The sequence below is a fragment of the Podarcis melisellensis genome (assembly GCF_964234715.1).
Source record: "Podarcis melisellensis genome assembly, chromosome: 1".
NCBI lineage: Eukaryota > Metazoa > Chordata > Lepidosauria > Squamata > Lacertidae > Podarcis > Podarcis melisellensis.
In genome coordinates this window covers 34,848,746-34,876,267 of record NC_138528.1, presented here as the reverse complement: position 1 = coordinate 34,876,267, position 27,522 = coordinate 34,848,746, and the positions used below count along the sequence as shown (strand labels likewise).

General features: G+C 43.6%; 1 protein-coding gene across 3 annotated transcripts in view; it reads left to right on the top strand.

The window, feature by feature from the left end:
• Nucleotides 1–27,522, top strand: part of AKAP6 (A-kinase anchoring protein 6) — a 243,498-nt gene that overhangs the window by 24,306 nt on the left and 191,670 nt on the right. For 2 of the 3 annotated variants that reach the window (XM_081888748.1, XM_081888747.1), the window contains exons 1-2: nt 11,787–11,863; nt 14,713–15,064. In XM_081888748.1, coding sequence (XP_081744874.1) covers nt 11,814–11,863; nt 14,713–15,064 — 402 coding nt within the window. In that variant the 5' untranslated portion in view covers nt 11,787–11,813. Of the gene's footprint in view, nt 1–11,786; nt 11,864–14,712; nt 15,065–27,522 lie in introns of those variants that run through there. The other variant, XM_081888749.1, reaches the window with a different exon arrangement.

Here is a 27,522-nt window from a genome sequence, read left to right as displayed (position 1 = left end):
TTTCTGCTTTAGCTGCTTTGGCAGTACTAAATTCTTTCCAGGGTGTTACAACTGGATCTACAAATAGCTTTCCTGTCAGATTTGCTGCTGTGCATATGAGTTTGTGCCTTTATGGAACTGCCAGCTCCTCTAGACGTCAAGTATGAGACATGCGCTTTCTTTTTACTCTACTCCCATTGGCTGGTTAAACTGTGCACAAATAAGCCATTCATGGACCATAGCAGCACACTTTCATTTTATTTGTCGATCACAGACATTGCTGCCATCCTGTTTGTTTTGGACAGTGTTGAGATTTGAAAAATTATTTCCTTCTGGAGCGCTCCATCTATCCCTGCCTCAACTATGCCTTGCAAAATATATATATATCATTTCAGAGGCAAGTCTGTTATATGTGGGTAGATGGGTACTGTAGATAGGTAACAGCATGTGTTTGAAGACTACTGTACAGTGTTCTATCTGGAAGAAAGCAGATCAAATGCCCCATCTCCTAAGAAATGGAATAGAGAAGAAACATAGGAGAAATGGCCTCATGGGTCAAAAACTAGGACCTCTGCCTGGCTTAGTTAGGCCCATGGGCCAGAGAGGTTCTCTTCCCTCCAAGTTAGGCCCAAGGGAGCACCGTCTCCAATTGCTTATTTGTTAATTAAATTTAGATCTGGATCTTCTGTGATAACTTCAGTATGGCATAGCTGGAGATTCCAGGCTACTGACCATTTTGCTAAGTTTCAGCATGGTTGCTATATAAGGTGCCGTCGCAGAGCATGTTGCTCATATGCTTTCACAAGCAGAGGAAGGTTACAGGTGACTTAGAACAGGGGTGCCAACACAGCATCTGTGGTCACTGGTGCCTATGAAAGCCTGCATTGGCACCCCCAGGCAGTCTTGCCAAGCTCTGAGCTTGCTTCTTGGCACTGGAGAAAGCAGGATTCATGCCATTAACAGCTGCATCTCCATAATGAGGACCAGCAGAACATTGGGGGAGTGGAGAGAAGCAATGACGAGTGTACTCTAGTTTTGTGTTATGTCGCACCCCCATGGCAGCCTTTTGGGGCATGGCTTTCACAGCATCCTCTCCCAAAATTTGGAATGGACCCACTGGTCCCCAAAAGCTGGCAACCCCTGGCTTAGAGTGATAGCGCAATCCTGTGCTCTAGTGGTTTTGATTTCCATTGCAAGCCTTTCTGTGTCTAGACCCATTCATCAGAAGAAAGTTGCTGAATCATTGCATCAAGTGCAGCCTTGCTGATTGCTGTAAGTGAAATTTATTGTCTGTGAGTAGACCCAGTATCAACAAACCATCTATTACTGCCTGCATAAGAAGCCACATCACACCAAGTAAGACCATTGGTTCTTTTAGCTCAGTGTTGTCTACACTGGAAGTAGTTCTCCAGGGTTTCCGACAGGATACTTTCCCTTACCTACCTAGAGATGTCAAGGACTGAACCAACGACCTGTACACAAAGCAGATGCTCTACCAGTGAGCTACGTTTGTTCCGCTGAATGACTTTTCCTCCCTTATGCAGTTTTGGCTAGAACAAAGTATGTTTTGTAATCTATACATAATTTTTTAGAACTATTTTCTCCTCCGACATAAGAAGCAAAAATAAAATGACCCTCTTCTGCGTGATATTTTTCTTCAGCTTTGGCAGATCAAACATTTCACATGTTTTAACAGCAGTATCATCTCTATAGGAGCTTACTCATTTAGAGAAAAGCCTTTTCTAAAAATGCCCTTGCCATGCAGGCTAAAAAAATCCAGGACATACGTTTCATAGAAAATAACCCTCTAGTGATGTTAGAGTACCTGAATTTCCCCCCACATTAGCTATCAGAATTGCTAACATTCTCCTGTCTCAAGAGACCACCGAGTGCACCTCCAGGGAGAAGTCAAATCACTGTGCTGTCAGCACCAAAGTGATCTCACCAGCCAGAGCAAGACTTTTAGGGGCCCTAACTTGCTGGCATCTGTCTGTTTCAAGAGACAATGGAGTGCACCTCCATTGTCAAACTGCTGTGTGACCTCCCCAGGGTGCAAGCCTGGGCAGTGTGTAAGGAGGTCCTGGTTGCCCTGACAACAAGACCTACCTCTCGGCCTTGCTTATGTGGTCCAAAGGAAAGAAGACCAATAAGTTTCACACCAGCTTGGTTGCAGGAGTTGCCAGAAGGCAGCGTACAAAGTGCCATCCAACCATCATGGATTTGTGTGGGCTTTACAGTGGTACCTTGCGTTAAGTACTTAATTTGTTCTTAACCTGAAACTGTTCTTAACCTGAAGCACCACTTTAGCTAATGGGGCCTCCTGCTGCCGCCGCGCCACTGGAGCACGATTTCTGTTCTCATCCTGAGGCAAAGTTCTTAACCCAAGGTGCTGTTTCTGGGTTAGCGGAGTCTGTAACCTGAAGCATATGTAACCCGAGGTACCATTGTATTCCCTAACCCTTTCTTCTCCTGAGGATATCCCACAAGGCAGCAAGGTTTAGGATCAGAGTTTTCCTTCTCCTAGATTGGCCACCTTCCAAGGCTGACAAGCCCCATCTGCCCCTCCTTTCCCTCTATCGCCTTCTTGACCCTTGAACCCATGATTGGTCTGCTCCCTCACCTGCTCAACCAACCAGAACCTGTCTTTCCATGTAGGGGAAGTACTGTATTGAGAAAGTAATAAACAAATGAGAACCCTTATAAACAAACAATTAGGGGTGTTTCACAGGGGACCAGTGGGGGCTGGCCCATTTGAGCAAATAGGGCACTACCAACCTCATTCTGCCTTCAGCCAGTCTCCAGGGGAGAAGATGAAAACAAAACTCAAATGAGTTGGTCATGCCTACCATTGGCTCTGGTTCCACCTACTGTTTGAACTCCCGGCATTCTGCCCTTCTGGTCCCAGTGGGCACCAGCCATCACTTCATGGGGCACCAACTCTCTACCTCCCTACCATCCTGCTCTCTGTGATCAGGGCTGGATTTAGGTTGGATGAGGCCCTAAGCTACTGAAGGTAATGGGGCCCTTTATATGTCCAGCTGTCCTTTGTCAACAACAAATTGTCGCTGTTTTTTGTGTTAAATGTATGCTATATGGCAGGCTTCCTCAACTTCAGCCCTCCAGATGCTTTTTGGCCTACAACTCCCATGATCCCTAGCTAGCAGGATCAGTGGTTAGGGATGCTGGGAACTGAAGTCTCAAAACACATGGAGGGCTGAGGTTGAGGAAGCCTGCTATATGGTAATTTATGGACCTAATAGGTATCTAAAGCCATTTTATTTCTTTTTTATCTTATATTTTGGAAATGTACATCAGCCCCCCCCCTTTAATTTTTTTTCTGGCCCCCAAGAGAGTAGGGCCCTAAGCTATAGCTTGTTTAGCTTATACGTAAATCGGGCACTGTCTGTGATGCATCATAGGCTGCTTCTTAGCACATTAAAACGCCAATTCAGGGAGGAAAGCTATTACATAGCCCATGTTCATGAATACACAAATAGGATTCCTTAATATCGTGGTCATTAAAAGGGTTTTTGTGTGTGTGATAATCCCTTGCCATTGTAAACACAGTGAGAACAGTTTACTGAAAATATTGTTTAATCTAAATTACTGGGGCATTCAAAGTATACTTGAGATATCTTGTTTAACTAATTAATTATGCAAGGTTGATTAATTTTTCTTGATGTCCTGTCGCTGATGAAGTTCACCCGGATGTCAAGGGAGGAAAAATGCGAATAGGTGCAAGTCAATAGATTGGTTAGTATCATTTATTCGAAGGAAAAACCAGAACTGTACAAAATCTTGTGGTTAATTATAGTACCATTTGATGTCCTACAGTGAATGTAATTTGACTCAAGCCACCCACTGTTACTTTTGTTTAAATAACTTGAGCTATACAGAAGACAGGGAAATTTAACTTGGCCTGAATACATTTAATGCTTTGTATCATTACAGCCATCTGGTATTGTTCCACCAGCTCCTTGAGATGATATACTTAAATTGTTTTAGCTTCATGGAGAGGTGTAGAAACAGTCACAGATTTCTGTACTGGAACAAGAAAACTGTTCCTTAAAACACTGATTTGGTTGATTAAATTTTCGTGTGTATCAGTAAGCATTTCCTACTTGAAGAAAATACTCATTTTAATTTGGTGATCACATACTCTCCAGCATTTCTCTGATGGAAATAGGGATGTCCTATTTAATAATAATAACACCCCGCCCATCTGACTGAGTTGCCCCAGCCACTCTGTGAGGTTTGCAACATATATAAAAACACAAACATTTAAAAACTCCCCTATACAGGACTGTCCTTTAAAGGTTGTATAGATACCTATCTCCTTTTCTTGGGGGTCACATAACTCCATACCCTCCAACATTTTCTCCAATGAAAATAGGGACATCCTAAGTAAAAGCATAATATTCTGGGATCAAATCAGAAACTGGGACAGCTTCTGTAAATCCAGGACTGTCCCTGGAAAATAGGGACACTTGGAGGGTCTGTGATCACTTGCTGGGATGTGTGTATGGAGGTCCTGGGATGCACAGATGACAAGATTACCCACAAACTCATGTATAGATGGTGACCCAGGTGGATTTTTCAATTTAAGTGTGAGCGCAGGAGAGATCCTAAGAGCCAGTTATAGTGTGCAACATCCAGTTTCTGTAGCCTGAAAGTTTAAAAAGATAAAAAGCTGGTTTAGAAAGCAGAGTCTGGTGCTGAAAAGAATGTCACACTCTTGAAACACTTCCTGGAGATTTAGGGTGATGTACACATTTGTAAAATAAATAAATACATAATAAAAGAGTGTCATCCCACCCTTGGCATAATATATTAACAAGCCACAGCATTAACTGCTTAATTGTTTTCAAGGTTTTGGACTGGCAATGTGGACAACACAGCCTTGAAGGTGACAAAGTCAGGGTATAATTAATTAGCTGTTAAAAATCATGGTGTATTCTTGTCAATTTCACGAGAAGCTGCTAATTTGTCTTTGCTTGCCTAAAGCTGTTCTCTCTCTTTGTGCCATTTCCCAATTGCTCTGTTTTTGAAAGACACAGAGAGTAACAGCAGCTTGTGTTACAAGCGAAAATGGATAGGAAATCCTCTCATCTCAACAGGTCTCTTCTCCTGAGACATGAGGGAGCCCTGATACTTAAAACAATTTTTTCACGGTAAAGCCTTCCAGCAGAGTACACATTCTGTGAAGATCACTTTTTATTACAGCTGTTCTGGTTCCATTGGCTTGTTATAAAATGCACACACTTTCCTCCAACGGTGTGTCTTTTGTAATGATAGATTTGTACCAGCTATTGCACATTGCACTTTACATCTGCCTGAGGGGTGTGGGAGACAAGCTCCCTGGTCCATTCTGGGCTTTGTGGCCCTCTTGTACTTTGTGATTGGCAAAGGTTTCTCATAGGCAGAGGTATAAATAATCAAAATCCCTCCTGGAATAATTGAGCTGGAAGACACCAAATGGCTACATAGTTTGACCACGTGCCCTGTCCACAGGGCAATCCACAACGCACTGAGTCCCAAACTGGGACGTGCCACTTCCTGGTCGTGCTCCCATGAAAGTCACATGACACGTGAGAGGTCATGGAGCCCACAAGACACACTTTGCACTTTCACTGCATTAAAAAATGTGCATTTTGAGGTGCTGCATGAGATTGCAGCGTGAAATCACGAGATATCGTGGTACCCAAGATGGCTGCTGTGCTCTCATGGGGAAAACGGGATGTCTCAGTTTTTCTGGGACATTTGTGGGGTATTACAATAGGGACATCATATGAGAGCCAGTGTGGCGAAGTGGTTAGAGTTTTGGACCAGGACCTGGGAGATCTGGGTTTACATCCCCACCCAACCATGAAGCACCTTGGGCCAGTCAGACTCTTAACCTAAATTACCTCACACAGTTGTTGTGAGGATAGAAGAGGAAGTGGGGAGAACCCCTTAGGCCAGTGTTTCCCAACCTTTTTTGGGCAAAGGCACACTTGTTTGATGAAAAAAATCTCGAGGCACACCACCATTACAGCCCCGTGACGTCAGTGCGCAGCGTCGCGCCGGGAGGGACGCACGAAAGTGTAAGTTTCAATTGTTTTCCCTCCCCTCCTGTGTAAAGGGGAATGCACTCTGCTAAGTAAAGGCACATGCCACAGCAGCGTCAACGTCACAGCACCCACCGGCACCCAAGAGAGAAGGGGTCTCAGCAGCCCTTTTGCCAGGAAGAGGAGCAAGAACGAGAGGAGGAGGAGGAAGAGGAAGAGAGTCCCCCCCAAAAAAACATTCTCCTTTTGATCTTCCTTATTTGCAATTCCTCATTGCAAAACAGCGGTTGATATAGAGCTGATTTTTTTGTTATTACAGTCCCCACCCCCTCACCTAGAAAAACACCCCCTGTCAATTTTATTATTATCATTATTATTATTATTCCCCGCCACTCTGGGAGACTGAAGCCCTTTAAGGCTTCCTTCTGTCCACTCTCTGTGAATTACCTGCCCGGAGCGGGTTTCTGGGGGGGGGGGCGCTGCTGCCGGTGTCCTCCCCGTCGAGTCTCGCCTTGCCCGGCGCGTGGCGGCCGCCCTTTCCCACACTCTGCCGGCTGCGCTGCCAAGCGGCTCGGCCTGTCAGCGTTACCGGGCTCGGCGGGCGGTAATTCCCGAAGAAAGCCGGCGGCGCTTGAAGAGCTGGCAAGCCCCCATTTGCATGTCTGTTTTCTGCAGCCCTTGGAGAGGATTAAGTTCCCTCCTTCCTGCCGGGGAACCTCCAAGCTTTGGGGGTGGGGGGGGAGGAGGCAGCAAAGCGAGGCAGGAAGGAGAGCGCGGCTTGGCTGGGTGAGCTTTGGCAGGGGCAGGGAATGAGAGCCGCGAGGCGGGCGCTGCGGGCGGAAGCACTGCCCGCCGAGCTCGCAGGCAGCCAGGCAGGCAGACGGCGAGAGCCCCGCGCTGGGCGACCTCTCCTCGCCGCCGCCGCCCCGCCTCTCGCCGCCCGACTCGCCCGCCTCCCTCCCACGGAGGTAGGCTGGTGTGCCGTGGGAGGGAGGCGGGCGAGTCGGGCGGCGAGCACACGCGGGGCGGCGAGCGAGCGAGCTCCCACATCCCATCGCCGCTCGCTTCGGCCGGCCTACTGGGCTGTCGCAGGCGGAAGGCCTGCGCATGCGTGAGGTTTTCGCGCCTTCCTCCAGTAGGCCGGCCGAAGCGAGCGGCGATGGGATGTGGGAGGGAGCTCGCTCGCCGCCCCGCGTGTGCTCGCCGCCGCCTGCCGCGGAACACCGGTTGGGAAACACTGCCTTAGGCCACCTTCAACTCCTTGGAAGAAATGCGGGATATCAGGGTAATAACATAAGTAAAATATGGAAGTGTATAAAGTCACCCACCATGAAAGTCTTCTTTACATGTGTTGGTGCTGACCTTTAGAGCCCTAAACGGCCTCAGTCCAGTATACCTGAAGGAGCGTCTCCACCCACATCGTTCAGCCTGGACACTGAGGTCCAGCTCCAAGGGTCTTCTGGTGGTTCCCTCACTGTGAGAAGTGAGGTTACAGGGAACCAGGCAGAGGGCCTTCTTGGCAGTGGTGCCCGCCCTGTGGAACATCCTCCCATCAGATGTCAAGGGAATAAACAACTATCTGACTTTTAGAAGACACCTGAAGGAAGCCATGTTTAGGAAAGTTTTTAATGTTTGATGTTTCATCGTGTTTTTAATATTCTGTTGGGAGGCGCCCAGAGTGGCTGGGGAAACCCAGCCAAATGGGCGGGGTATAAATAATAAATTATTATTATTGTTATTATTATTATTACATGCCATTTGTGTGAAGAGAGTAAATGAATAGAAAGGAGCAGCAGAGCAGCACAGCTTCCTTGACTTCTCTTTTGATATCCACCCTGGGGTCACCCACACTTTCTCTTCTCCTACTGCTTTCCTCTTGGTGTAATGTTTTAAAGATTTTTTTATTATTATTGTTTTACTGTTTGTTGTTTACCACCCTGAACTCCTTTGGGAAGAAGGGCAGGATATACATTTAATAAATGGATAAATTAAAAAATGAATAAGTAAGAAAAATGCCTTTTGTCCCCTAAAACACTAGCTCATCCGGTCTTGAACTGAAAATGTTCTTCTGCCCAGGTAGATCAAATTGCATTTACTAGCATTTAGCAGTCATCTTCTTCACATACATACATACATAAAACCTACTTTAAAAGCAGCAATAAACAAAAATAGGAAGGCCATCATAAGGCCAGAATCAACTCAGAGTAATAATAACAATGATGATGATTTTTAAAAGCCAGTTAAATAAGTCATTGTGCTTGAATGCTTGTGAGGAATGAGTAAAGGAAGATGAGGATTATCTGAATTAAGTTCTTTAATTCTGAAGCCGCTTCATAAAAAAAGAGTTATTATTCAATGAATGAGAATTCACTTGAATATAAAAATTAACAACCCAGTCACCACCGCCTCCTGTGTTTATGAATTCCACATCACTTGAGATGCTTAAACTACTCCTAAAATGTTTAATATTCTATATGTGATGGAATTTCCTCTTGAAACTGCATATCAAAATACATGGTATTTAATTGCTTTTTACCCAGTTATCTTGTGGTGGTAGTGGTGTTCCTTTGTGTTTGGCTATAAATTACAGATAGATAATGTTGCACGCAACCCCAATCTCTGAGTGGTGTGAGATTCCTGGGGTTCCATGCGCTTGACAGGGGTTCAGTTTTCTTCGGAATGAGGGACAATGGAGACTGTGTTGTCTTTAGGATATATGGTTTATTTACATATATATACAACCTGAGCCTAAGATGGAGAGGATAACAGCACTCACACCCCATAAGGTCTTGCTTCTCCCATAGTCTCAGCCTTTGAAGCAAACAGGAATCAAGCATGACTCTTCCTCTCTGGCTTCTGCCTGCCTCTCGCCCAGGTCTCTCACACAACTCTTTGGCTATTGTCCTTCTCACTACAAAGTGTGTATTATTTAATTGAAATGGGGAAATGAAGTTTTATAAATAGCAGCAGATATAGCAACTGAAGAAATGGTTTTTGTAGTGGAATGTACATGTCAATAAATAATATTCTGTACCTGTGGTAGATTGTTCTAAGGATCAACCGTATGACCAGGTTTGGATGTTCTTTCTTGGCTTCATCAACCATGGTTTATGAAGCCAGGAACAAGCATAGGGTTTGCCAGCTCCATCACTTCTCCTCATACACAATTCAATTTCAATTTCCTTTTACACTTGAATTACAGCAGAATTACACATCATGCCCAAACCAAACATAATAATTCAGATTTATTATCGTGGTTAGTTGAGCAAAGATGAAAACAGGGTGAGGTCTTCAACTTTTTTTTACTCCGTTTACCCATTGGAATTAATTAACATGACTAAGTTAGTCTGTTTCAGCAGGTCTGCTTTGAGTAAAACTTATTTGAAGACCAGGCAGAGTACTCTGATTCAGGCCTAACAGTGACTCAGATTTATGTGCAAGTGAGGAATGCAGTTTCAAAGCCAGCATTTGAGTAAAGGAGGAGAAGGGTGACAGACGAGTACCGAAGCCTGACAGTTATATCTGGCTTCATAAACTATGCCTTGTGAAGCTGGGAAATATCATCCAAGCCTGTATTTCTATATTCTGTATGTTGCATAATGACCTGGTTTGCATGTCATGCTAAGCCAAACCATGGGTTAATGTGAACGCATAGGCTCTGGGAGAAGAGATCACGGCTGTTCTTCCCTCTCCTGTTGTTCTGGCTGCTGTGCTGACCCAAGCAATAGCTCGACTTAGCATCATGTTGTCCAAATCCAGTCGTGTGGTTTAGCTTTCTCCATACTAACCATGACCTCATGGTTTGTCCAGGGGAGCTAAACCAGAAGCCTAGGTTCAGACGTCATGCTAAAGTAAACCATGGCTTAGCTCAGCAGCGGACTGACCAAGGAAGGGCACAGTAACCATGGACTCATCTCTGGCAGCATGCGTGTTTGTGGCAAGCCATGGCTTAGTGTGACATTGGAACCAGACCAATGTTTTGTTTTACCTAATAAAGAGATCGATTTTCTCATTCTCTTCCTATTTTTATCAAAGTTAGCTGGTTTAGCTTCTTTATAGATTTTATAAAGAGGAAAAGAGATTAGTTGCATTGCAGCTGAATGAGGGATAGATGCGATCTGGACAAAAATAGTTTCCTCCAGACCAGCTGTTACGTAACTTGATTTAAAATTCAGCAAGAGAGCGTGGTTAACGAAATACCTTTCCTCAGCCTTTATTTTTAAGATCTCTGGAATTGAAACTGAATTGCTTTCATGATAGGCAGATGGCTGCCTAATGAACGGAGGCTGGCTTTAACAATATGGGTCATGGGGGGGGGGAGGAAATTAAGATCTTATTAGGAAACACACTATCCTGGGGACACAACATTGATCGATACATGTCCCCTCTCTGTACCCTAACATGCTTAATGAGTTTTTGTCTGTCATGAACCAATTACTGTTACTGATGGGTGCACTGATGGATTGCTGAGTCAGCGTAATCTGAGGACCAAGTTCTGTGAGAAGCTCCGAAAGCTTATTGGCTTACGCACTAAGGGGGGGGGGCACAGATCTCAGACATTGCATAAAAGGCTTTGCATCTAGCTGCACAGAAAGCCAGGAGGAAGAAAGAGGCACAGATAAAGCAGTTATCATCTGTACCCTACATTTGAACGGGATGTGTTTTTGTGAGCGCTGTATTAAAGGGACATTTGCCCAGCTGTTTCTTTCATTGTATTTGTGGTGTGCCCCTGTGGTGTGGGCATTCAGGCACTGCCAATGTTCCAGGTCAGCTCGGTAGGTGAATAGGCCAGCATGGAACAGCTGTGGCATGTTGCTATGCAGTAATCCTTTAATTCGATATTTCTGATACCAGAGACTCATGGATTGGACTGTGACCATCTGATGCACAACTAAATATATGATAGATCATGAAGATCTAAAATGCTCTGTCAAGCTTATGTGTAAGATGTAGAAGGAGAAATGTAGGGTTGCCATTGTTTGGAGCTTTTTTTAAATCAGCAAAAGCAACACTGCCGACATGGTTTCCTGGACATTTTTGCCTGGACACTGCTTCTGACTGCAGTATTCCAGGTATGTTCAGGAAATTCGGGACATATGGCGACCCTAGGAAATGCCCACTTTTTCTTTACTTTCTTTTTCTTTTTTTACACTGGTTATATCACACCTCTAACTGTTTTGTTCCCTTTTTAAAGGTGCCATGTATTTATATCATGTATAATTCACTTCCAATGCAGCCTTATCATGCAGTTGCGATATGTGGAAATGCCTTATTACTGAGTCAGACAAATGGTGAATCAGTCGGCAGAGTTCTGACTCTGGAAACGCAGGCTCTCAACAGAGCAATATGGATCCTTAAATCCATTTAGCTGCAGGAGATAATAGTGCATTAGACTACCAGAAACGGCTGAATTATCCTGTTGAGTGGTCACTTAGTTTATTAGGGCGGATAGCTGCTGGAACAGTCTGTAGCCTTGACCAAAACACTCTCTAGCTCAGACTAAAAATTTCCTAGCTGGATTTGTTAACCTTTTCTTTAAACCCTGTGGTGGCATTTTAGCTACTTTTCTGACTTCATCAGAGCAATAAGGCTCTCGGCAATTCCCCTGCCTTTCCCCCCACTTTGCCACGTGCGTCAAGCTCATTTTGTTTCGGCTATCTTGCCTGCCTGGTTTATAGGTTGGTGTAGAGATGACACGACAGTTGCCTTGCTCTGCCAAGCAGAACGCTAGTGGACGAAGACAAGGACGGGGAGGAGGAGCCTGGCGTTCCTAGATTAGTAGGAAGAATGACAAACCGGGGAGGACACTGCCTGATGATGCCATTTCTCTTGGGAATGTGTGTGAGATCTTTGCTTTCCTTTTGTATCTAGGGAGCTGGATTAGGGCAGCTTTTTGTTCTTCTGGGAAACCATGTAGTGAATTAGGTGCAATTATTCAGTGATTTCTACATGCCGCAAGCAAGTGTGAGCTTTTAAGGAACGGGGAGGGAAGGGCTGGAAAGCCCTGGCCTGGGATGTTTTGATTATGTTTGTAAGAAATTTGACAGTGTGGAAATGTGATAGACTTTCAGCCTTCGTGTGTGTGTTTGTGTGTGTGTGTGTGTGTGTGTGTGTGTGAGAGAGAGAGAGAGAGAGAGAGAGAGAGAGAGAGAGAGAGAGAATATGCAGTAACTGGCAGTGATTCATGGTGACTTTGTTATGGGTAATAGGAGGAAGGATTTGTCTTAATTTTAATAGCTGCCAGTATGACAGCGGTAGTATTAGTGCTGTGCAGACTCAAGAGTGCAATGAGAGGAAGCAGACCAGCAGTTACTCATGCCAATGAGAGTCACCAGAATATTTTCCTCCAACATTCTCTTTTCAACCTGGGAGAGGTTTCCTTAATGTGTTTATACAGAAACATGCTCTAAAGGTGTATGTTAGTGGTTAAGTGTTATTTTCCTTGTTGAAACACACATACAGTACACAGAGAGGGGGGTGGGGAGAGAGAGAAAGGGATCAGCTTAGAGAGTTTCACAAGGAGTCAGCTTTATATACAATAGCCACTGGGCAAGTGCTGTGTGTTGTGCTTCCTGGGGTTGTACTAGATATTGATCAGTAGGAAGTAATTAGTTTGCCTGTGAGCGATGCTCAGATTGGCAATGGTGAATTTTGTGGGCCTAATCAGAATCCAGCATTCAGAATGTAATGCTGCTGAGAGTAGTTTAGGAACCATAATAGCATTCATAAAATTCATTGAAATGGCACAATTAAGATTGGGTTCAAATAATAATTAAGATAGGTGTGTTTCTTTGTTCTCAAATGGGGAAGGTTTTCTCAAATTATAAAATGGCACCATGCAACTGTGACACTCAGTGGGGACTATTTGGCTGCTATTGTCACCATTAGATGGGACATTATGGCATATTTGTCAAAACCACATGTTCAACACAATCCTAGACATGTTTCCTTGTAAGTAAGCACTGAGTGTGCTCAATGAAACTTTCTTGGAGTAGACGCATGTGCTTAGGATTGCATCCTTAGAGTTCAGTCCTATGTACGTTTACACAGAAGAAAGTCCCACTGAATCCAATGAGAGTTACTCCTAAGAAAATGTGTTTAATATTGCAACCATAAAGCACACCCACCCACACCAGTGTTTTGTGTTGGGAAGTGTTGCATTAGGAACATGTTAAACCTTTCCAGATTAGCAGTATTTAGCACAATAAAAAGTGCATATGTTTGCTGCCTGATTGTTGCATATGGCATGTTTCCTTTCCTTGAGGTTCAGCTTTTGTTGCTGTGTTGATACCCCCCCCCAGCATGATGCAGTGTATCTTAGACTATTTTTAAAAACCTAACTTCTTCCTCCACAAATGGTACTCATTGCCAAAATGTGGTTGCCCACATGTCAAAGATAGCAGTATCAGTGATGTTCATGAGGATAAGCAATACACACCCATGCTTTCGCGAGATTTTTTAAAAAGCGTTTGTGATTATTGCTATTTATGTATTTATTATGGCTATAAAGTGTTCATTGCAGCATAGAAGTGCTCAGGCAGCTAACCTTTAATAAAAGTGATAAGCAAGGCTATTGGATGAAACAAGGCTATTGTCTCTCCTAGCAGAACCCTGACATATTTCTGTTTCTATTTCTATTTCTGTTTGCCATAAATTTATTTAGTGGTTTGAAGCCCCCACCCCCACCCCCCGCTCCCCTGCTTTCCACTGCTGAAGCATAAAACTACACTGATTATTTTTTTAAGGACCAGATAGAAACATAGTCCATCACAGCAAGGCTATTCAACCCTCAGTCCCAAACATTTATGTGTCGACTGGATATTGCACTGCTGTCTTGGACTAGGAAGAAGAGGGGAGAGTAATCTGTATGACCTTTATCTATAGCTATCACTGGAGCTGTGTGCAAATGGCCCCATAAAATTCCCCACTGTATTTGTGGGCAGAAAAATTGGGATCCATTTCATTGAATTTCTTCAAAAGGGAAAATAAATTCTCCAGTTTCTGCAAGGTTGGTGATCACCATTAGCAATGGCAGTACCAGAGGGGTTGTTTCCCCTCCTAAAATTTTCTTTCTTTTTTGCTATCAGACTGGCAGCCATTTCCCATCCCATTATACTCTTGGGGTTTTTTATTCTTTCACTTTTATCTTCCAAAGACAGCCTTGCATGTAACTCAACTTATGCTCAAGTTTTAATAAAACCTCAGTTTTCATCAACTCTACACGTCCTTTGCAAGTTTATGTGACTTTTGGCAATGAAAGTGTGCTTGAAAATGTATAAACAATGAATACGGTAATATCGGAAACTGGAGAGTGGGGTGCTAATGGGAATTTCTAGTAGTCAGAGGCTGTATTGCTGTCTGTAAATTCTCACGCCAACTCAAAACCAGCAGAAGCAAAATCAGTTATGGAAACCTACTTAATTTGCAAGGTTCATAGCAGCTATCCTCAGTGTTGAATTGGGGTTGTGTTTCTGCAGAATTTTAATTTAATTTAATTTTTTAAGCTTGAGGTGCACACGGGCTACTTTTCATGCTTTTGAGGCTAAGGTGGAACCCTTCCTGAGCTTAAGCAGATATATTATTAGCAATCCAAACTGATGTGCATTTTGGGTGGAGTGGGCAGAACACTTATAACCCAAGTTTTCACTTTTAAAACAATTGCCTTTCTTCTCTTTTGTATACACAGCAGGAAGAATTATGGTCTAGAGCTCCCGACATTAGCCATGGAAGTAGCACTTTCTCCCATCAGGTCTCAGGAACTGGATTCTGTAGCTGCAGATGCATCTCCCATGGTCATTAACATGACTCCCACCACCGAGCAAGATGGCGGAGAAGATGCCATGAAAGATATTGATTCCGGGCAACAGTATGAAAAGCCCCCTCCACTTCACACGGGAGCCGACTGGAAAATTGTTCTCCACTTGCCTGAGATTGAGACATGGCTGCGGATGACATCAGAAAGGGTCAGGGACCTGACTTACTCGGTGCAGCAGGACTCGGACAGCAAGCATGTGGATGTGCATTTGGTGCAGCTGAAAGTAAGCAAAAGTATTTTATCTCTACATGTTACCTGTGAGGGAGAGGGTACCACTAGGCATGGGGGAGGGATTTGGTTCAGGTCACCTTGAAATGTGAGTTTACACCAGTTCACAAATTTCAAACAACAATATGCGAACCAAAACACGGCTATCCTTCAAAATTCACATCTCTCTGAATTTTGCAACGCGGGGTGTAATGTGTACACAAATGCATCTGCTGAGGTAAAGCAGGCATATAGATGCATGTAGTAGTGAAAGCAAATGCATTACTGTATAAGAGGGAAATGTAATGGATTGGCTGGATCCAAAGGAGTGTTGGGAGACACCGGCCACAATGGCCATGTTTTACCTGCACTGAATAACAGTTGCTGGGAATCAAAGGTGGGCAGAGAGCGCGCAGTCTTGCAGGCCTCCCACAGGCACCAGGTTTGCCACTGTGAGAACCACTTGCTGGATTAGATCTAGCCCCTGGGCCTTAGGTTGCCTACCCATGCAGTAGAGGCTCAGAAGGAACAGTTGAGGAAATGGGCTGCCCCTAGCATCTGTTTCCTGACGTGGTTTCTTACCCTACCTAATGGTCAGTCTGGTTCTATACAGCAAAATGACACAATAAATAAATAAGCACTACCATTTTTAAAAAAGGCTTAGAACTCCGACATGAGTTCATAATACACTTCGTTACAGGAACAGATAATGGATTCGGTAACTGGTCATAATTATAGAAATGGTTTTCCTCAGAACAACCACTTCTGTGTGAGTAAATGCTTTGCACAGAAAGCAACCTGCAGACAAATGATTGGTATTCATCTCACACACCTTCCTAATGTTGTGAAGACAGTCTGCCACCTCTGCTTTACAAGCTTTCCGTGATGTGCATGAGCTTCTTTGGAGAATTCAATAGACAGACATATATGTAAATCTCAATTTACATGTGGCTCTGCTTTCCGACCCAAAGCGAAGCAGCTATGCTTGGTTTTCTGTTTGTTTACATAATTAAATAGAATATGGTTCACTTCCCAGTTTTTCAAGCATCCCACTTATTTTGTTTAAAAAATGAATCATACTTTTCCTATGAAAGAAGACATCTTCACACAAAAGGTTTTAAAATGTGCACTGTGAGAAATAGAAAGATAAAAGGCCAGCATAAGGTACCAATAATCACCAGTTGCAAGTGCAAGTAGAAGACCCATTTCCCAGCTCTCACCCTCTTTTTTTTTGAAAAAGTAGTGAGAGGTTGTCCAGCATCCCGTTACAACAGCTGTTTTTCAATTATGTAACAATGTTTGGAGTCCACTGGATATTTATGGTTTATTTTCATTCCAGTTGAAGTGAATAACTGCAGCTAAGCGCTTGAGCAGGCTCATTGATTTTAATGGCATTTCCCAACTTCGTTTAGGATGGTCATTTTGTTATTTCTTAACTGGTGGATACAATTGGCCAGTTGTTACTACCTTAATTCCTAGTGGCATGGTTGTTACTCTGTATGTGTGTGAGCTCTGTGCACATAGGCACAGTCAATGTATGAAGGTCCGGGGCATGTACAGTGGGCATGATCCTGCTTCATCTCCACATGTTCATTGTGTACAGTTGAAGGACCATGTGAGAAAAGCTTCTGAGATGCCCTCTCCCTCCCTCTTAACACAAGGACTAGGGGCCATTCGTTGAAGCAGGATGTTGAAATATTAAGGACAGACCAGGGGAGAGAGACAGCGGAAGAAGATTGGAAGAAATTTAAGGACTATCTTAAGAAATATTGCAAAATTAATGAATGTTAGAATGACGTTGGTTTAGAAAATATGTGGTTTCCAGCTGTAATGGATAAGTAAAAAAGAAAAGAGAGACTAAGAATTAAATGAAAAATAAGGGAAAGGATTTGCTGAATTAATAAATTAGAAATTGGAATGCAGAAAGGGGGGGTATGAGGAAGTCGGGGAAGTACCGTATTTTTCCTTCTATAACACGCAGATTTTTTCTCCTAAAAAGGAAGGGGAAATGTCTGTGCGTGTTATAGAGCGAATGTGTGGTCCCTGGAGCCGAAAAATCATGCAAAAATCAAATCGCGGCGCTTCACGGAGAAGGGAAAACTGAAAAGAGGAAGTGGCTGCTTTCCTGCATTCTGCCTCAGGGTCTTACTGCCCACCCTCCTCTGTTTCGTTGCTGTGTTTGCTGAAACGGAACAAAGAGCAGGGAAAGCCCCTTCCCTCCAGGCAAGCTCCGGTGCTGCTGGGGGAGAGGGAGAGAGAGGGGGGAAGGGAGAGAGAGAGGGGGGAGCAGGGAGGGAGGGAGGGAGGGAGGGAGAGAGAGAGAGAGAGAGAGAGAGAGAGAGAGAGAGAGAGAGAGAGAGAGAGAGAGGGAGAGATGGCTGGCTTGGGTGGGGGGAAACTTTTGCCTTTCTTTCCTCCAACCCGTTAAATCCCTCTCCTGCATTCCTCCCCTCCAGGCAAGAAGAGGGGAAAGTGTCGTCTCTGTGCTCCGGTACTGCTGGGGGAGAGGGAGAGAGAGGGGGAGGGGGAGAGAGAGAGGGAGGGAGGTGGCTGGCTGGCTTGGGTGGGTAGGTGAGGGAAAACTTTTGCCTTTCTTTCCTCCAACCCGTTAAATCCCTCTCCTGCATTCTTAGCCAGCTGCTTCTCTGCACACCCCTCTAATGTCCCTTCTTTGTTTTTCCTTCGCTCCCCACTTAAAATGTGGTTACAAAGCATAGATCCACATTGATCCTCAGGATCTTTGCATTGGGTCACCCCAAATTCACCATCAGATCACATAGCATGTCCATAGCTACAGCCTGCCCCCCAAAAAATCACACACCCACTGTTGCCTGGGGCTGCAATGGTGCAAAAACGTGGTTAAAAAGCATGGATCCACATGGATCCTCAGGATCTTTGCATTGGGTCACCCCAAATTCACCATCAGATCACATAGCATGTCCATGGCTACAGCCTGCCCCCCAAAAATCACGCACCCACTGTTGCCTGGGGCTGCAATGGTGCAAAAACGTGGTTACAAAGCATGGATCCACAGGAATTCTCAGGATTTTGGCATTGGGTCACCCCAAATTCACCATCAGATCACATGTCTGTGGCCACAGCATGAAGCCCAAAAATGATACATCCACTGTTTCATTCAGAATGTTTTTTCCCTTGTTTTCCTCCTCTAAAAACGATGTGCGTGTTATGGTCAGGTGCGTGTTATAGAGCGAAAAATACGGTAAGTTATAAGAAAATAAGGGACTGAAATTATACTTGTTTTTATTTTTGTTTGTTTGTTTGTATTATTGTATTGTTTAGTTTTGTTTTTGTAAAATGTTTGAAACTTTAATAAAAATCTTTTTTTAAAAAAAGAAAGAAATATTAAGGACAGACAAAAGAAAGTACTTCTTCACACAACACAGCGTTAAACTGTGGCATTTTCTCCCACATGATATAGTTTTCATAGAAGCAAAACAGTGAAAGAGAGTCATTATATTTCTGCCTAATAGCTGGACTATTTTATATACCCTGAGAATTCCTCTGTGAACTTTAGAGAAATAAAAGAAGATAAGCATCCCTGCAGGGAGCTTTGACAATAATTTGTCCAATTATATATTACTTTACAAAGAAAATGAAATGGGGAATTTAATTTTTAGTACTTGTTTTTGAGAGCTCCCTTGTGTGCCATGTTGCCTTCTTACCAGTGATGTGTAAGTACTAATGACTCATTTTTACTGTAGGCAACTTGGATCAGGCAAAGCAATAGAGAAATCCTGTAAATATAGAAGTCCTCATAGATGACTAGAACTAGAAAACATTTGGTATTCAAGCTTTGTTGGGATTTGAAGAGATCCTCAAACTTAAAAGAGTCAGACTGAAGTCTCTACCCCAGCTCTCTTGTTAACACAGTCTCCCTCAGATTAAAATCAACAATATAATTTTGATGAGCTTTAATTGGGGGGTGGGATGTTGGTGCTGATAGTTTTGTGTCAGCAAATTCCGACAAAATACAAAGAGCTATTACTTCAACATTCCAAACAGCCATTAACAGCCCATATTAGACGGGTTAATTAACTTGCACAGTGTTTTAATATAGCAACAAAATGTTCACCATACTTGGAGGTTGTTGCACCCAGAAGACAGTTGTGTTACACAATTAGAGCATGAGAAATTGTTTGCTCTCCTCAAAGAGATGGGTTGCAGAAATAGTGACACCTGGGTAATGATGCACTGCTATTCAACATTTGCAAAGGATTGCAACAGCTTCTGTTAAACTGTTACATACCATAGAAAGTGCTATAGATGTTGTGCAGAACACAGAAATAAATGTAACTGTATAGTTCCTGCCTTGCTATACTTCTTGGGTGTAAAGTGAAGTCAGACCACTGCAATGCTGTGAATGTAACCATACATACCAGGGATGATTTGGGCACTCACAAGGAAAGGGGAAAAGGGAGCATAGTCCTAGCTGAAGGAAAATTCGTTCTGTACTGCATGACAAACAGGGTTTTCTTTTTGTACTGACTGGCATGAGGGCAGAGAATAGAAGAAGCTACTTGCATACACAGCCATGTAAGCACATGTGTGCATATAAATATATTAATGTATATGCTGGATAGCTAGCTAGTTATGAGATGAAACTTTCAATCCTATGCTTACTTACCTGCAAGTAAGTCCCATCCCATTAAACATATGCAGTGCTTTTTTGGGGGGGACAACGCAGGGGGACACATACCCCTAAACATTTTGTGAATCCTTGTACTTTTGCCCATTTACTGTACTTATTTTTCCCGATTTGAACTATAAAATGGTGATTTTCTTGATTCAAAATAAGAGTGCCCCTAAACATTTTTTTTAAGGGGGGGAAAGCACTGAACATATGGGTCAGCATTTATAGGATTGCACTGTTGGAAAGCTAACATTTAAGAGGTGAGGGATATGATCAGTGTATCTTCACAGTGCTTCTTGCACATTAGACAGTGGGGAAAGGAGCAGTTGAACAGAGTCCAAGCTCTTTCTGTACTCACCTAACAGATAGGAAGCTCCTGCATAAGCTTTGAAAAAATTAATCTTTTCCAAATCCATTTTGTTCATTGCAGCGTTCCCCGGTCCCATACCACTGCTGGTTGTTCACTGTCCTCGCATTCCATTGTAGCAGGACTACACATCCTACTTATTTGTTTCTCAGATCTAGAGTCCTGTTGCTAATTTAAATACTTGCCCAGGGACTCTTCACCATCAGACCATAAACCCAATGACACTCCCTGTTTCTGCCAGAAATAAAAAAACCACATGCGCTCTGTTAATTCTCTCTCCCCACCCCAGGTATTTTTGAGGCATCATTAGATGGTTACTATGCTCCAGTGAAACTTCATGTTGCTCCACAGATAGAGAAATGGGCACCAGTTGATCTGCCATAGGTTGCTTTCTGGTGGTAAAGTTTTTGCCAGATTGGGACACCCAGTCATAGAAGGGGTAATGTCACATTATGTGTTTCAGGGGGTGTTTCAGGGGGCATTCCCTCACAACAGTCTGAATCCCTCAGTGAATAAAGGAAAATCTAGCCTGCATTCCTTACTAACACAACATGATCCGCTTCTATTCAGAAGTAAGCTGTACTGAGTGCAAAGGGACTTTTCCTATGCAAATGTGTTCGTTCCTCCTTGCACACTTCACAACTTTGTCTCTTGCAAGCAGGGGTCTGGGCTGCTGGAGAACATGGAGGCTAGTGACACACATTGAAACAAGAGTGAGCAGCAAAGCTTTTGGAGAAGTAGGGAGAGAAGATGGGGCTTTGGGCTTGGTGTGCCAGCACCTAAGTCTCAGGCACTCCTGTTTGAAAGTAAGCTGCATTGAGTGCAAAGGGACTTGCAGGTAAACCCACCTGGAAAGGAGATGAAGTTGCACCCAGAAATGAACAGTAGAAACAGTGAAAAAGAAATGAGGTGAGCACAGGCAGTGGTGTACAGGAGGATTAAAGAGACAAGGGAAAAATGGAATAAGCAAAAACTGTGATATATGAAATGCACATTCCATGTCACAGTGCAATGTAATCATTTTAGGAAACCTTTTTTCATTATTATTGGTTAGGCAAAAATCTGGTTTTTTAGTTTCAGGAAAGCTAAGATGAAAACCCAGATGGTGGTAATGTCACATGGGTTATACCCCCCAAATACAGTGTCAGGCAACCTGCAAGGCGGTGTTTGAGACTCTGCAGCTAAGCCCACGGTGCCTGTGCTGAATGTGCAAAATTGTTTTAGCACTCTGTTTCACCCTGTTTGCAGACCTGCATGCAGCACTCTACTGTTCTACAGTTCCTGTTGTGCAAGGTTGCGAATTTTCGCGGGAGGCTTTGATCCAGCAAGCCAGATGCATAATTTTCTAGTAAGACAAATTGAGAGAGGCTTGTCCAGAGTTGCCAAGCAGGTATCTGACAGGGGAGGAAGCCAGATACAGAGTTGTTAAATTTGAAGAGTTTCAGGCATAAGCCTCAGTATCACCTCTGGAAGGCAAGTCTGAAATCTGATCTGCTTGGCTGGCAGCTCTGTCCTAGACTGCAGGGGAGTCCGAGTCCAAAGCTATCAAGTGAGCAAAGTGAAGCTGAGTCCTGCCAAGTGAGGGTGACACTGCACTTTTAATTGCTACATGCAGCAACTGGATTTGAATGCATGGGGAAGGGATCGCCCTGGAATGTGGAGCCTGCTTCAAGCTCTTGTTCAGACATTGCCATTGCAGCAACTCCTCCTCCTCAGGCCAACAGCATCTTGTGAATTAATCTAGAAGTTTGCAAACTAGTGATTAAGAGCCTGATCCTGGAACTCTCTGGTCTGAATCTCATCTCAGCCACAAATTAACTAAGTGGAAAATGCAGGAAATGGCTTTAAAAAAAATAGAAGGGCAGAGTAAATAGCTGCTTCAGGGGGCGGGGCAGTTTTGGCAGAAAACCTGCATAGGGGTAAGAGGCAATACCTTGTCCTCCTGTGCTGCAGCCCTGATTCAGATCATGGCTCTCCTTTCCAGTCTTTAACTGGAAAGATGGTCATATGAGAAATGTATTGTCTAGTTCCAGCCATAGTAGGATCTTCAAGAACTGCCATCTAGGCACTAGCCAGACCCACCTAGCTTCAGCAATGTTGGTATGGCATGTGCCTTCACACCTTCTGACCTTAAATGCTTCTGACCTTAAATTGGCCTACAGCCACCCCTGCAGTTATCACTCAAAATACGTGTAGCTATGCCATACTGATGCTGCTGGATGAGAACATGGGAAGTTGGGCTGCTGCAGATGCAGTTTTCATAGAGAGTGCTCTCAGACACTGCTGTTGTGAGATGTCTAGGTAAAGGGTACAGGGACCCCTGACCATTAGGTCCAGTCGTGGCCAACTCTGGGGTTGCGGCGCTCATCTCACTTTTTTGGCCGAGGGAGCCGGATGACAGTTTCCGGGTCATGTGGCCAGCATGACTAAGCCGCTTCTGGAGAACCAGAGCAGTGCACGGAAACACAGTTTACCTTCCTGCCAGAAGGTACCTATTTATCTACTTGCACTTTGATGTGCTTTCAAACTGCTAGGTTGGCAGGAGCAGGGACTGAGCAATGGGAGCTCACCCTGTTGCGGGGATTCGAACCACCGACCTTCTGATCGGCAAGTCCTAGGCTCTGTGGCTTAACCCACAGCGCCACCCGCGTCCCTTGTGAGATGTCTAGTGGCCAGCAAATGCAGTGGAGGAGGGAAAGCAATGGCCGTGTTTACATTATAACCTTTAAAACATATTAGGACCACATTACAGTGGCACCTTGGTTTTCAAATGTCTCTGTTGACGAATATTTCGGTTTTCAAATGCCGTAAACCCAAAAATAAATGCTTCGGTTTTCAAACACGCCTCAGAAGTCGAACATGCCACATGGCATTTTTTCGGTTTTTGAATGTTTCAGAACTTGAACTGTCTTCCAGAACGGATTATGTTTGAAAACTGAGGTTTTCAGGGCATTCTTTGAGGTGGAGAAATGTTCTTTGAGTATGCTTCAAAGGTATGGTCTGTAAGCAGCCAACCTCATTGCATCAGGCTGACTCACTAGTTTCTTTTTGGAATTTGTGTTTAGACAGCCAGTTAGCCTTGTGTGATCTAAAATGCTTTTGTTTCCCATCAACATTTCCACCTATTTTGTGACTGATTCAGTACCATTGTTCTCAGTGACATAGTCTCAGGGTCTGAAGGGCCAGAGAACAAGTATATAATTTGCGAAAATAATCTGTGAAAATGTTGTAATGGTGTGAAATGTGGGGCCTCCATTCTCCAAAGGCAATGCATGCAAGTAGTAGCAGAAATGATGTATTCCGATGGTGAAGTCAAGTTATTGCTGGCAGAGCACATGCTTTAGATAAATAGCAAGAGTAGAGCGCCTTCAGCCTGTGGGCCAAATAAGTTCACCAGACCATTTTGAGCTAACCACACCCATATTCCCCTGTTTGACACTATATATGACATCAGGTATGAGAAACTCAAAGCTGTGGCTTGAAACTTTAAGCTGCAGCTAAATTTGGCTGTAGAGTAATTGTGTTTCAGATCAGAGAGTGTGAAGGCACCTGATATACTAATCTTGTTGAAACTAAGTTGGTCTGGAGATGCAAAGGATGAATTCGGAGTGCACTTTGTCTAAGCAACTTTGTGTGTTCTTAAATATAATTTTAAACAACGTGTGGTTCGCTGATAAGCTTGTAAAATGTGCTAAGAAATAAATAGATTGCTGTGGGAGGTATCCAGCCAAGTAGTTCCATTGACACAATGACTTCCAGCTGCTCAGTGGAATTTCCCATACCGTTCCTTTCACTGCCTGTTCCCTAAATCTGCTCTGGGTGTACCCCTTACCCCCCAGAGCAAATATGAAGAGGTATCAGGGGTGCTTGAGAAGAGGAGGGAGTAGAAGTTTTGTTGTGCAAATGGAAATCTTTACCTTCTCAAAATTACTTGGTTGGATACTGCCCTGTGTTTCCCAGCGTGGTGAGCACTTTTAGTTTTTGCCCACTATCCAGAACTATGATTGCTGATTTCATTATACTTCCACTTTGGAAATCTTTCATTAGTAGCATATGTCTGTAAGCTCAAATCAATAAATATGTCATTTATTATGTCATTGGGAGCTACATTTTAAAGAATATCACGAAGCCATGCCAACTCTCCCTCCCACTTTGCTTAAATTAATAGTTGCTATTTTTGCCATCTTTCTCTGGTTTTCCATTCTTTTGTGCAGTCTGGTAGCATAACTAACATTTTTGTCTTTTTACACGGCAGTTATCCTAGTACTAGTTAATGTTGCCCTAGTTAATCTTTGTGGGTGTTCAAAGTCACAGTATACTCATATATACCCAAATGCACATGGTATAATTTATCTTTCTCCTCCCATAGGCTAATCTAGTTTCCTCAATGGCTTCGAAATCTTAGCCAGGAGTTGAGCTTTTAAGATTAAGGCAGGGATAAATAAGGAAAGTATTCGTGGGCAGATAATCCTTTGAGGATGCAAACACTTGCGGCTGAGTGATTACGTACAATGTACTGACATGTACAATACAGGAAACAAAGTTTTTAATGTTACCTGTATTGGGAATAATCTTTTTTCCCACCTTTCTTTCCACCACCTTAGATGTATGAGGAATAATGTCTCTTTTAAAAACCACTTCTGCTATGTCCTATTTTTGGACTGTTCTCCAAAAGTTCTGGTTTGCTTTTTAATAAATGTAAATGCATTCAGTTTACACTTTTCCTCTCACCTATTTCTAAATTATGCAGACAGGGAAATTGCTTGGGTCATGGAAAGGTCTTTCAAAAGTTTATCTTTTGCCTATGAAACTCTAAAGCAGGCATGGAGAACCTCTGAAAATAAGTTGTTGGACCACAACTCACCAACTGTTGGCCTTGCTGGGTGGAGGCTAGTGGGAGTCGGAACAACGACTGGAGGAGTGCAGTCCACCCTTCCCTCTGTGAAGCACCATGTTCACTGAGGGACTTTCAAGAGCAAAGTGCTCCTGGCTGATTAACCAAAGTGTTATCATTCCTTTATTGCAGGCACCTCCAACCTGGTTACCACAAGATGTTGTTGGGCTGTAACTCCCATAATCTCTGACTATGAATGTTAAAAGTAATAACACATATTTTTAAAAGTAATAATAAATAATAAATAATAAAATGATCATTTGTAGCCAAGTGTAATGTTGCACAGCTGACCGCATGAGGAGAAAGATGCTGTGGTCTTTACTGCTGCCCCATCATCTACTGCTCCTCTCTACGTCGTCATATGGGACCCCTCTAAGATCTTAAGTCTTTGTCTTCATCCTCAAGGCCCAATTCTAGCTGTACCACTGTCTCCTGCATGCAGTTGTCACAGTGAACCAATATTTTATATCCTTGAAAGAAAATATCTTTGGCTTTTGATATTGCACGTTCTCCTGCTTTTTCCTTATTTCTCACTTTCCTAGTGTTTAAATAACACTTGAGTGTGCAGAGATTTTAATTGCGCTTCCCTATTTTCTCTTTCCATTTTTCGGCGGCCAAAAGGTACCACCTTCATTTTGTGATGCCATGCTGAAAATGCCGCGATGCCCTAGTGAGCTAGTGTAGAACTCTTTGCCACAAGCAGCTATTTAAAGCTTGCCTTTGATGTGCACATTTCTCGACTCTTGATACTTCCTCAAGCCAATTCTCGCCTGCCTCCTCTTCTCATCTGAGTTTGACCTTTACCAGCGTACGGTGTCTTTGATGCCGATGACTTTCTCTCCATCTCTGCTGACTGGGCCGCTTCACAGAGCAGGTCCTCCCTCCTCCTGTTGGGCCTGTGCCACCTATTGAGGGAAGAACAGTGGGGAGGGTGAATGCTGGGAAGAAAATTTGCTGCAGTGGGAGTGGATGGGAGCAGAAAAAAACAGCCAAGCACAACAGAAAGCGCAGGCTGAGAGGACGTATCATGTTATACCTCTTCTAGCTCGCTGGTCGGGTGCATGCCAGAATGCAGCAAAATAATGACATGCCTATCCAAACTGCAGAACACCTTTCAGTGTTCCTGTTGTTCAAAACCCAAAGCAGTGGGTTTAACCCTATAAATCTTGTCTGCCAGGGATCAGGACTTAAATTCCTCTTCACTGATGATGGAGGCTGAAATATACTCAGTCAAGAGTGGATTTCATGCTCTTTACTCAGCTCATAGTGGTGAGGAGGAATGAAAGTCCCCTCAACGAATCTGCTTTATATACATTATTTACACGATGGGCTGCACGTGATTGGCTAATTCTGGAATTCTCCTGTAGGCCAATCAGGTTGTGGATTCACTTCCATCTGGAGCCGGATTGGGTGGCTCCTGCAGACCAATCATACTGCTGCGTTTTGGATCCTATTCTACTCACTACATAACAGAGGCAAAGACAAAACCTGAAAGAGAAGGGTGTGTGGGGTCAGGCCCACACGTGCTCCCATCAGATGAAGCTGTGGGGCTGGTGTGTGTGTCCCCCACTCACAGTGTAACACATGAACAAGCCTTTTTGTGTTTGCACAATGGTGCAAATGATGATGATGTTATTTATATGCCATCCATCTGACTGAGTTTCCCCAGCCACTCTGGCTGGCTCCCAACAAAATTTTTAAAACACAATGAAACATCAACCATTAAAAACTTCCCTGAAGACAGCCTTCAGGTGTCTATATATCAAAGTCAGGTGTTTATTTCCTTGACATCTGATGGGAGAGCGTTCCACAGGGAGAGCAGCACTACCGAGAAGGCCCTCTGCCTGGTTCTCTGTGACCTCATTTCCCACAATGAGGGAACCGCCAGAAGGCCCTCAGCGCTGGACCTCAGTGTCCAGGCTGAATGACAGGGGTGGAGACACTCCTTCAGGTATACAGGGCTGAAGCCGTTTAGGGCTTTAAAGTTCAGCACCAACACTTTGAACACTTTAAGGCAAACAGCTTAATGAGATTTTTCATTTGGAATGAACCAGCTGCTATTGCCTTTTTGTCTCTTTCTACCTTAAAACTATTGATTTCTTGAGAAACCTTAAATTGGAACACAATTGCTTTTGCAGTACTATGCTGGAAATATCTGGAAATCTCAGAAAGCATATAGGCAGGGTCAGGTCTTTTTCACCTGCCTGGAACTCAGTTCTGACACCTCTCAGGTGAGCACCATTGCCATTATAAGAGAACGAGGGAGATGTTCCTGGTGAGTTCCCTCACCTCTTTTTCTAGAAAAACTTGCATTAGCCCAGCTCTTTTATAGATATAGGCTGACAGTCGCCACTGAGAGGACTTCATTTTCCCCTCAAGGCGATTGCAGCACTCCGTAGCACCACAAGATGGCCTAAGAGTCCAGTCGAGTTATTAATCTAATTCATTGGTTTGTTATTTCTATTCTGTTTCATTGATGTAAGTATATTGATGGTGCTGTGTTGTTCACCTCCTTGATATTTTTTAAAATACTTGATGTTATAGAAATGTTTTCAAATAAAA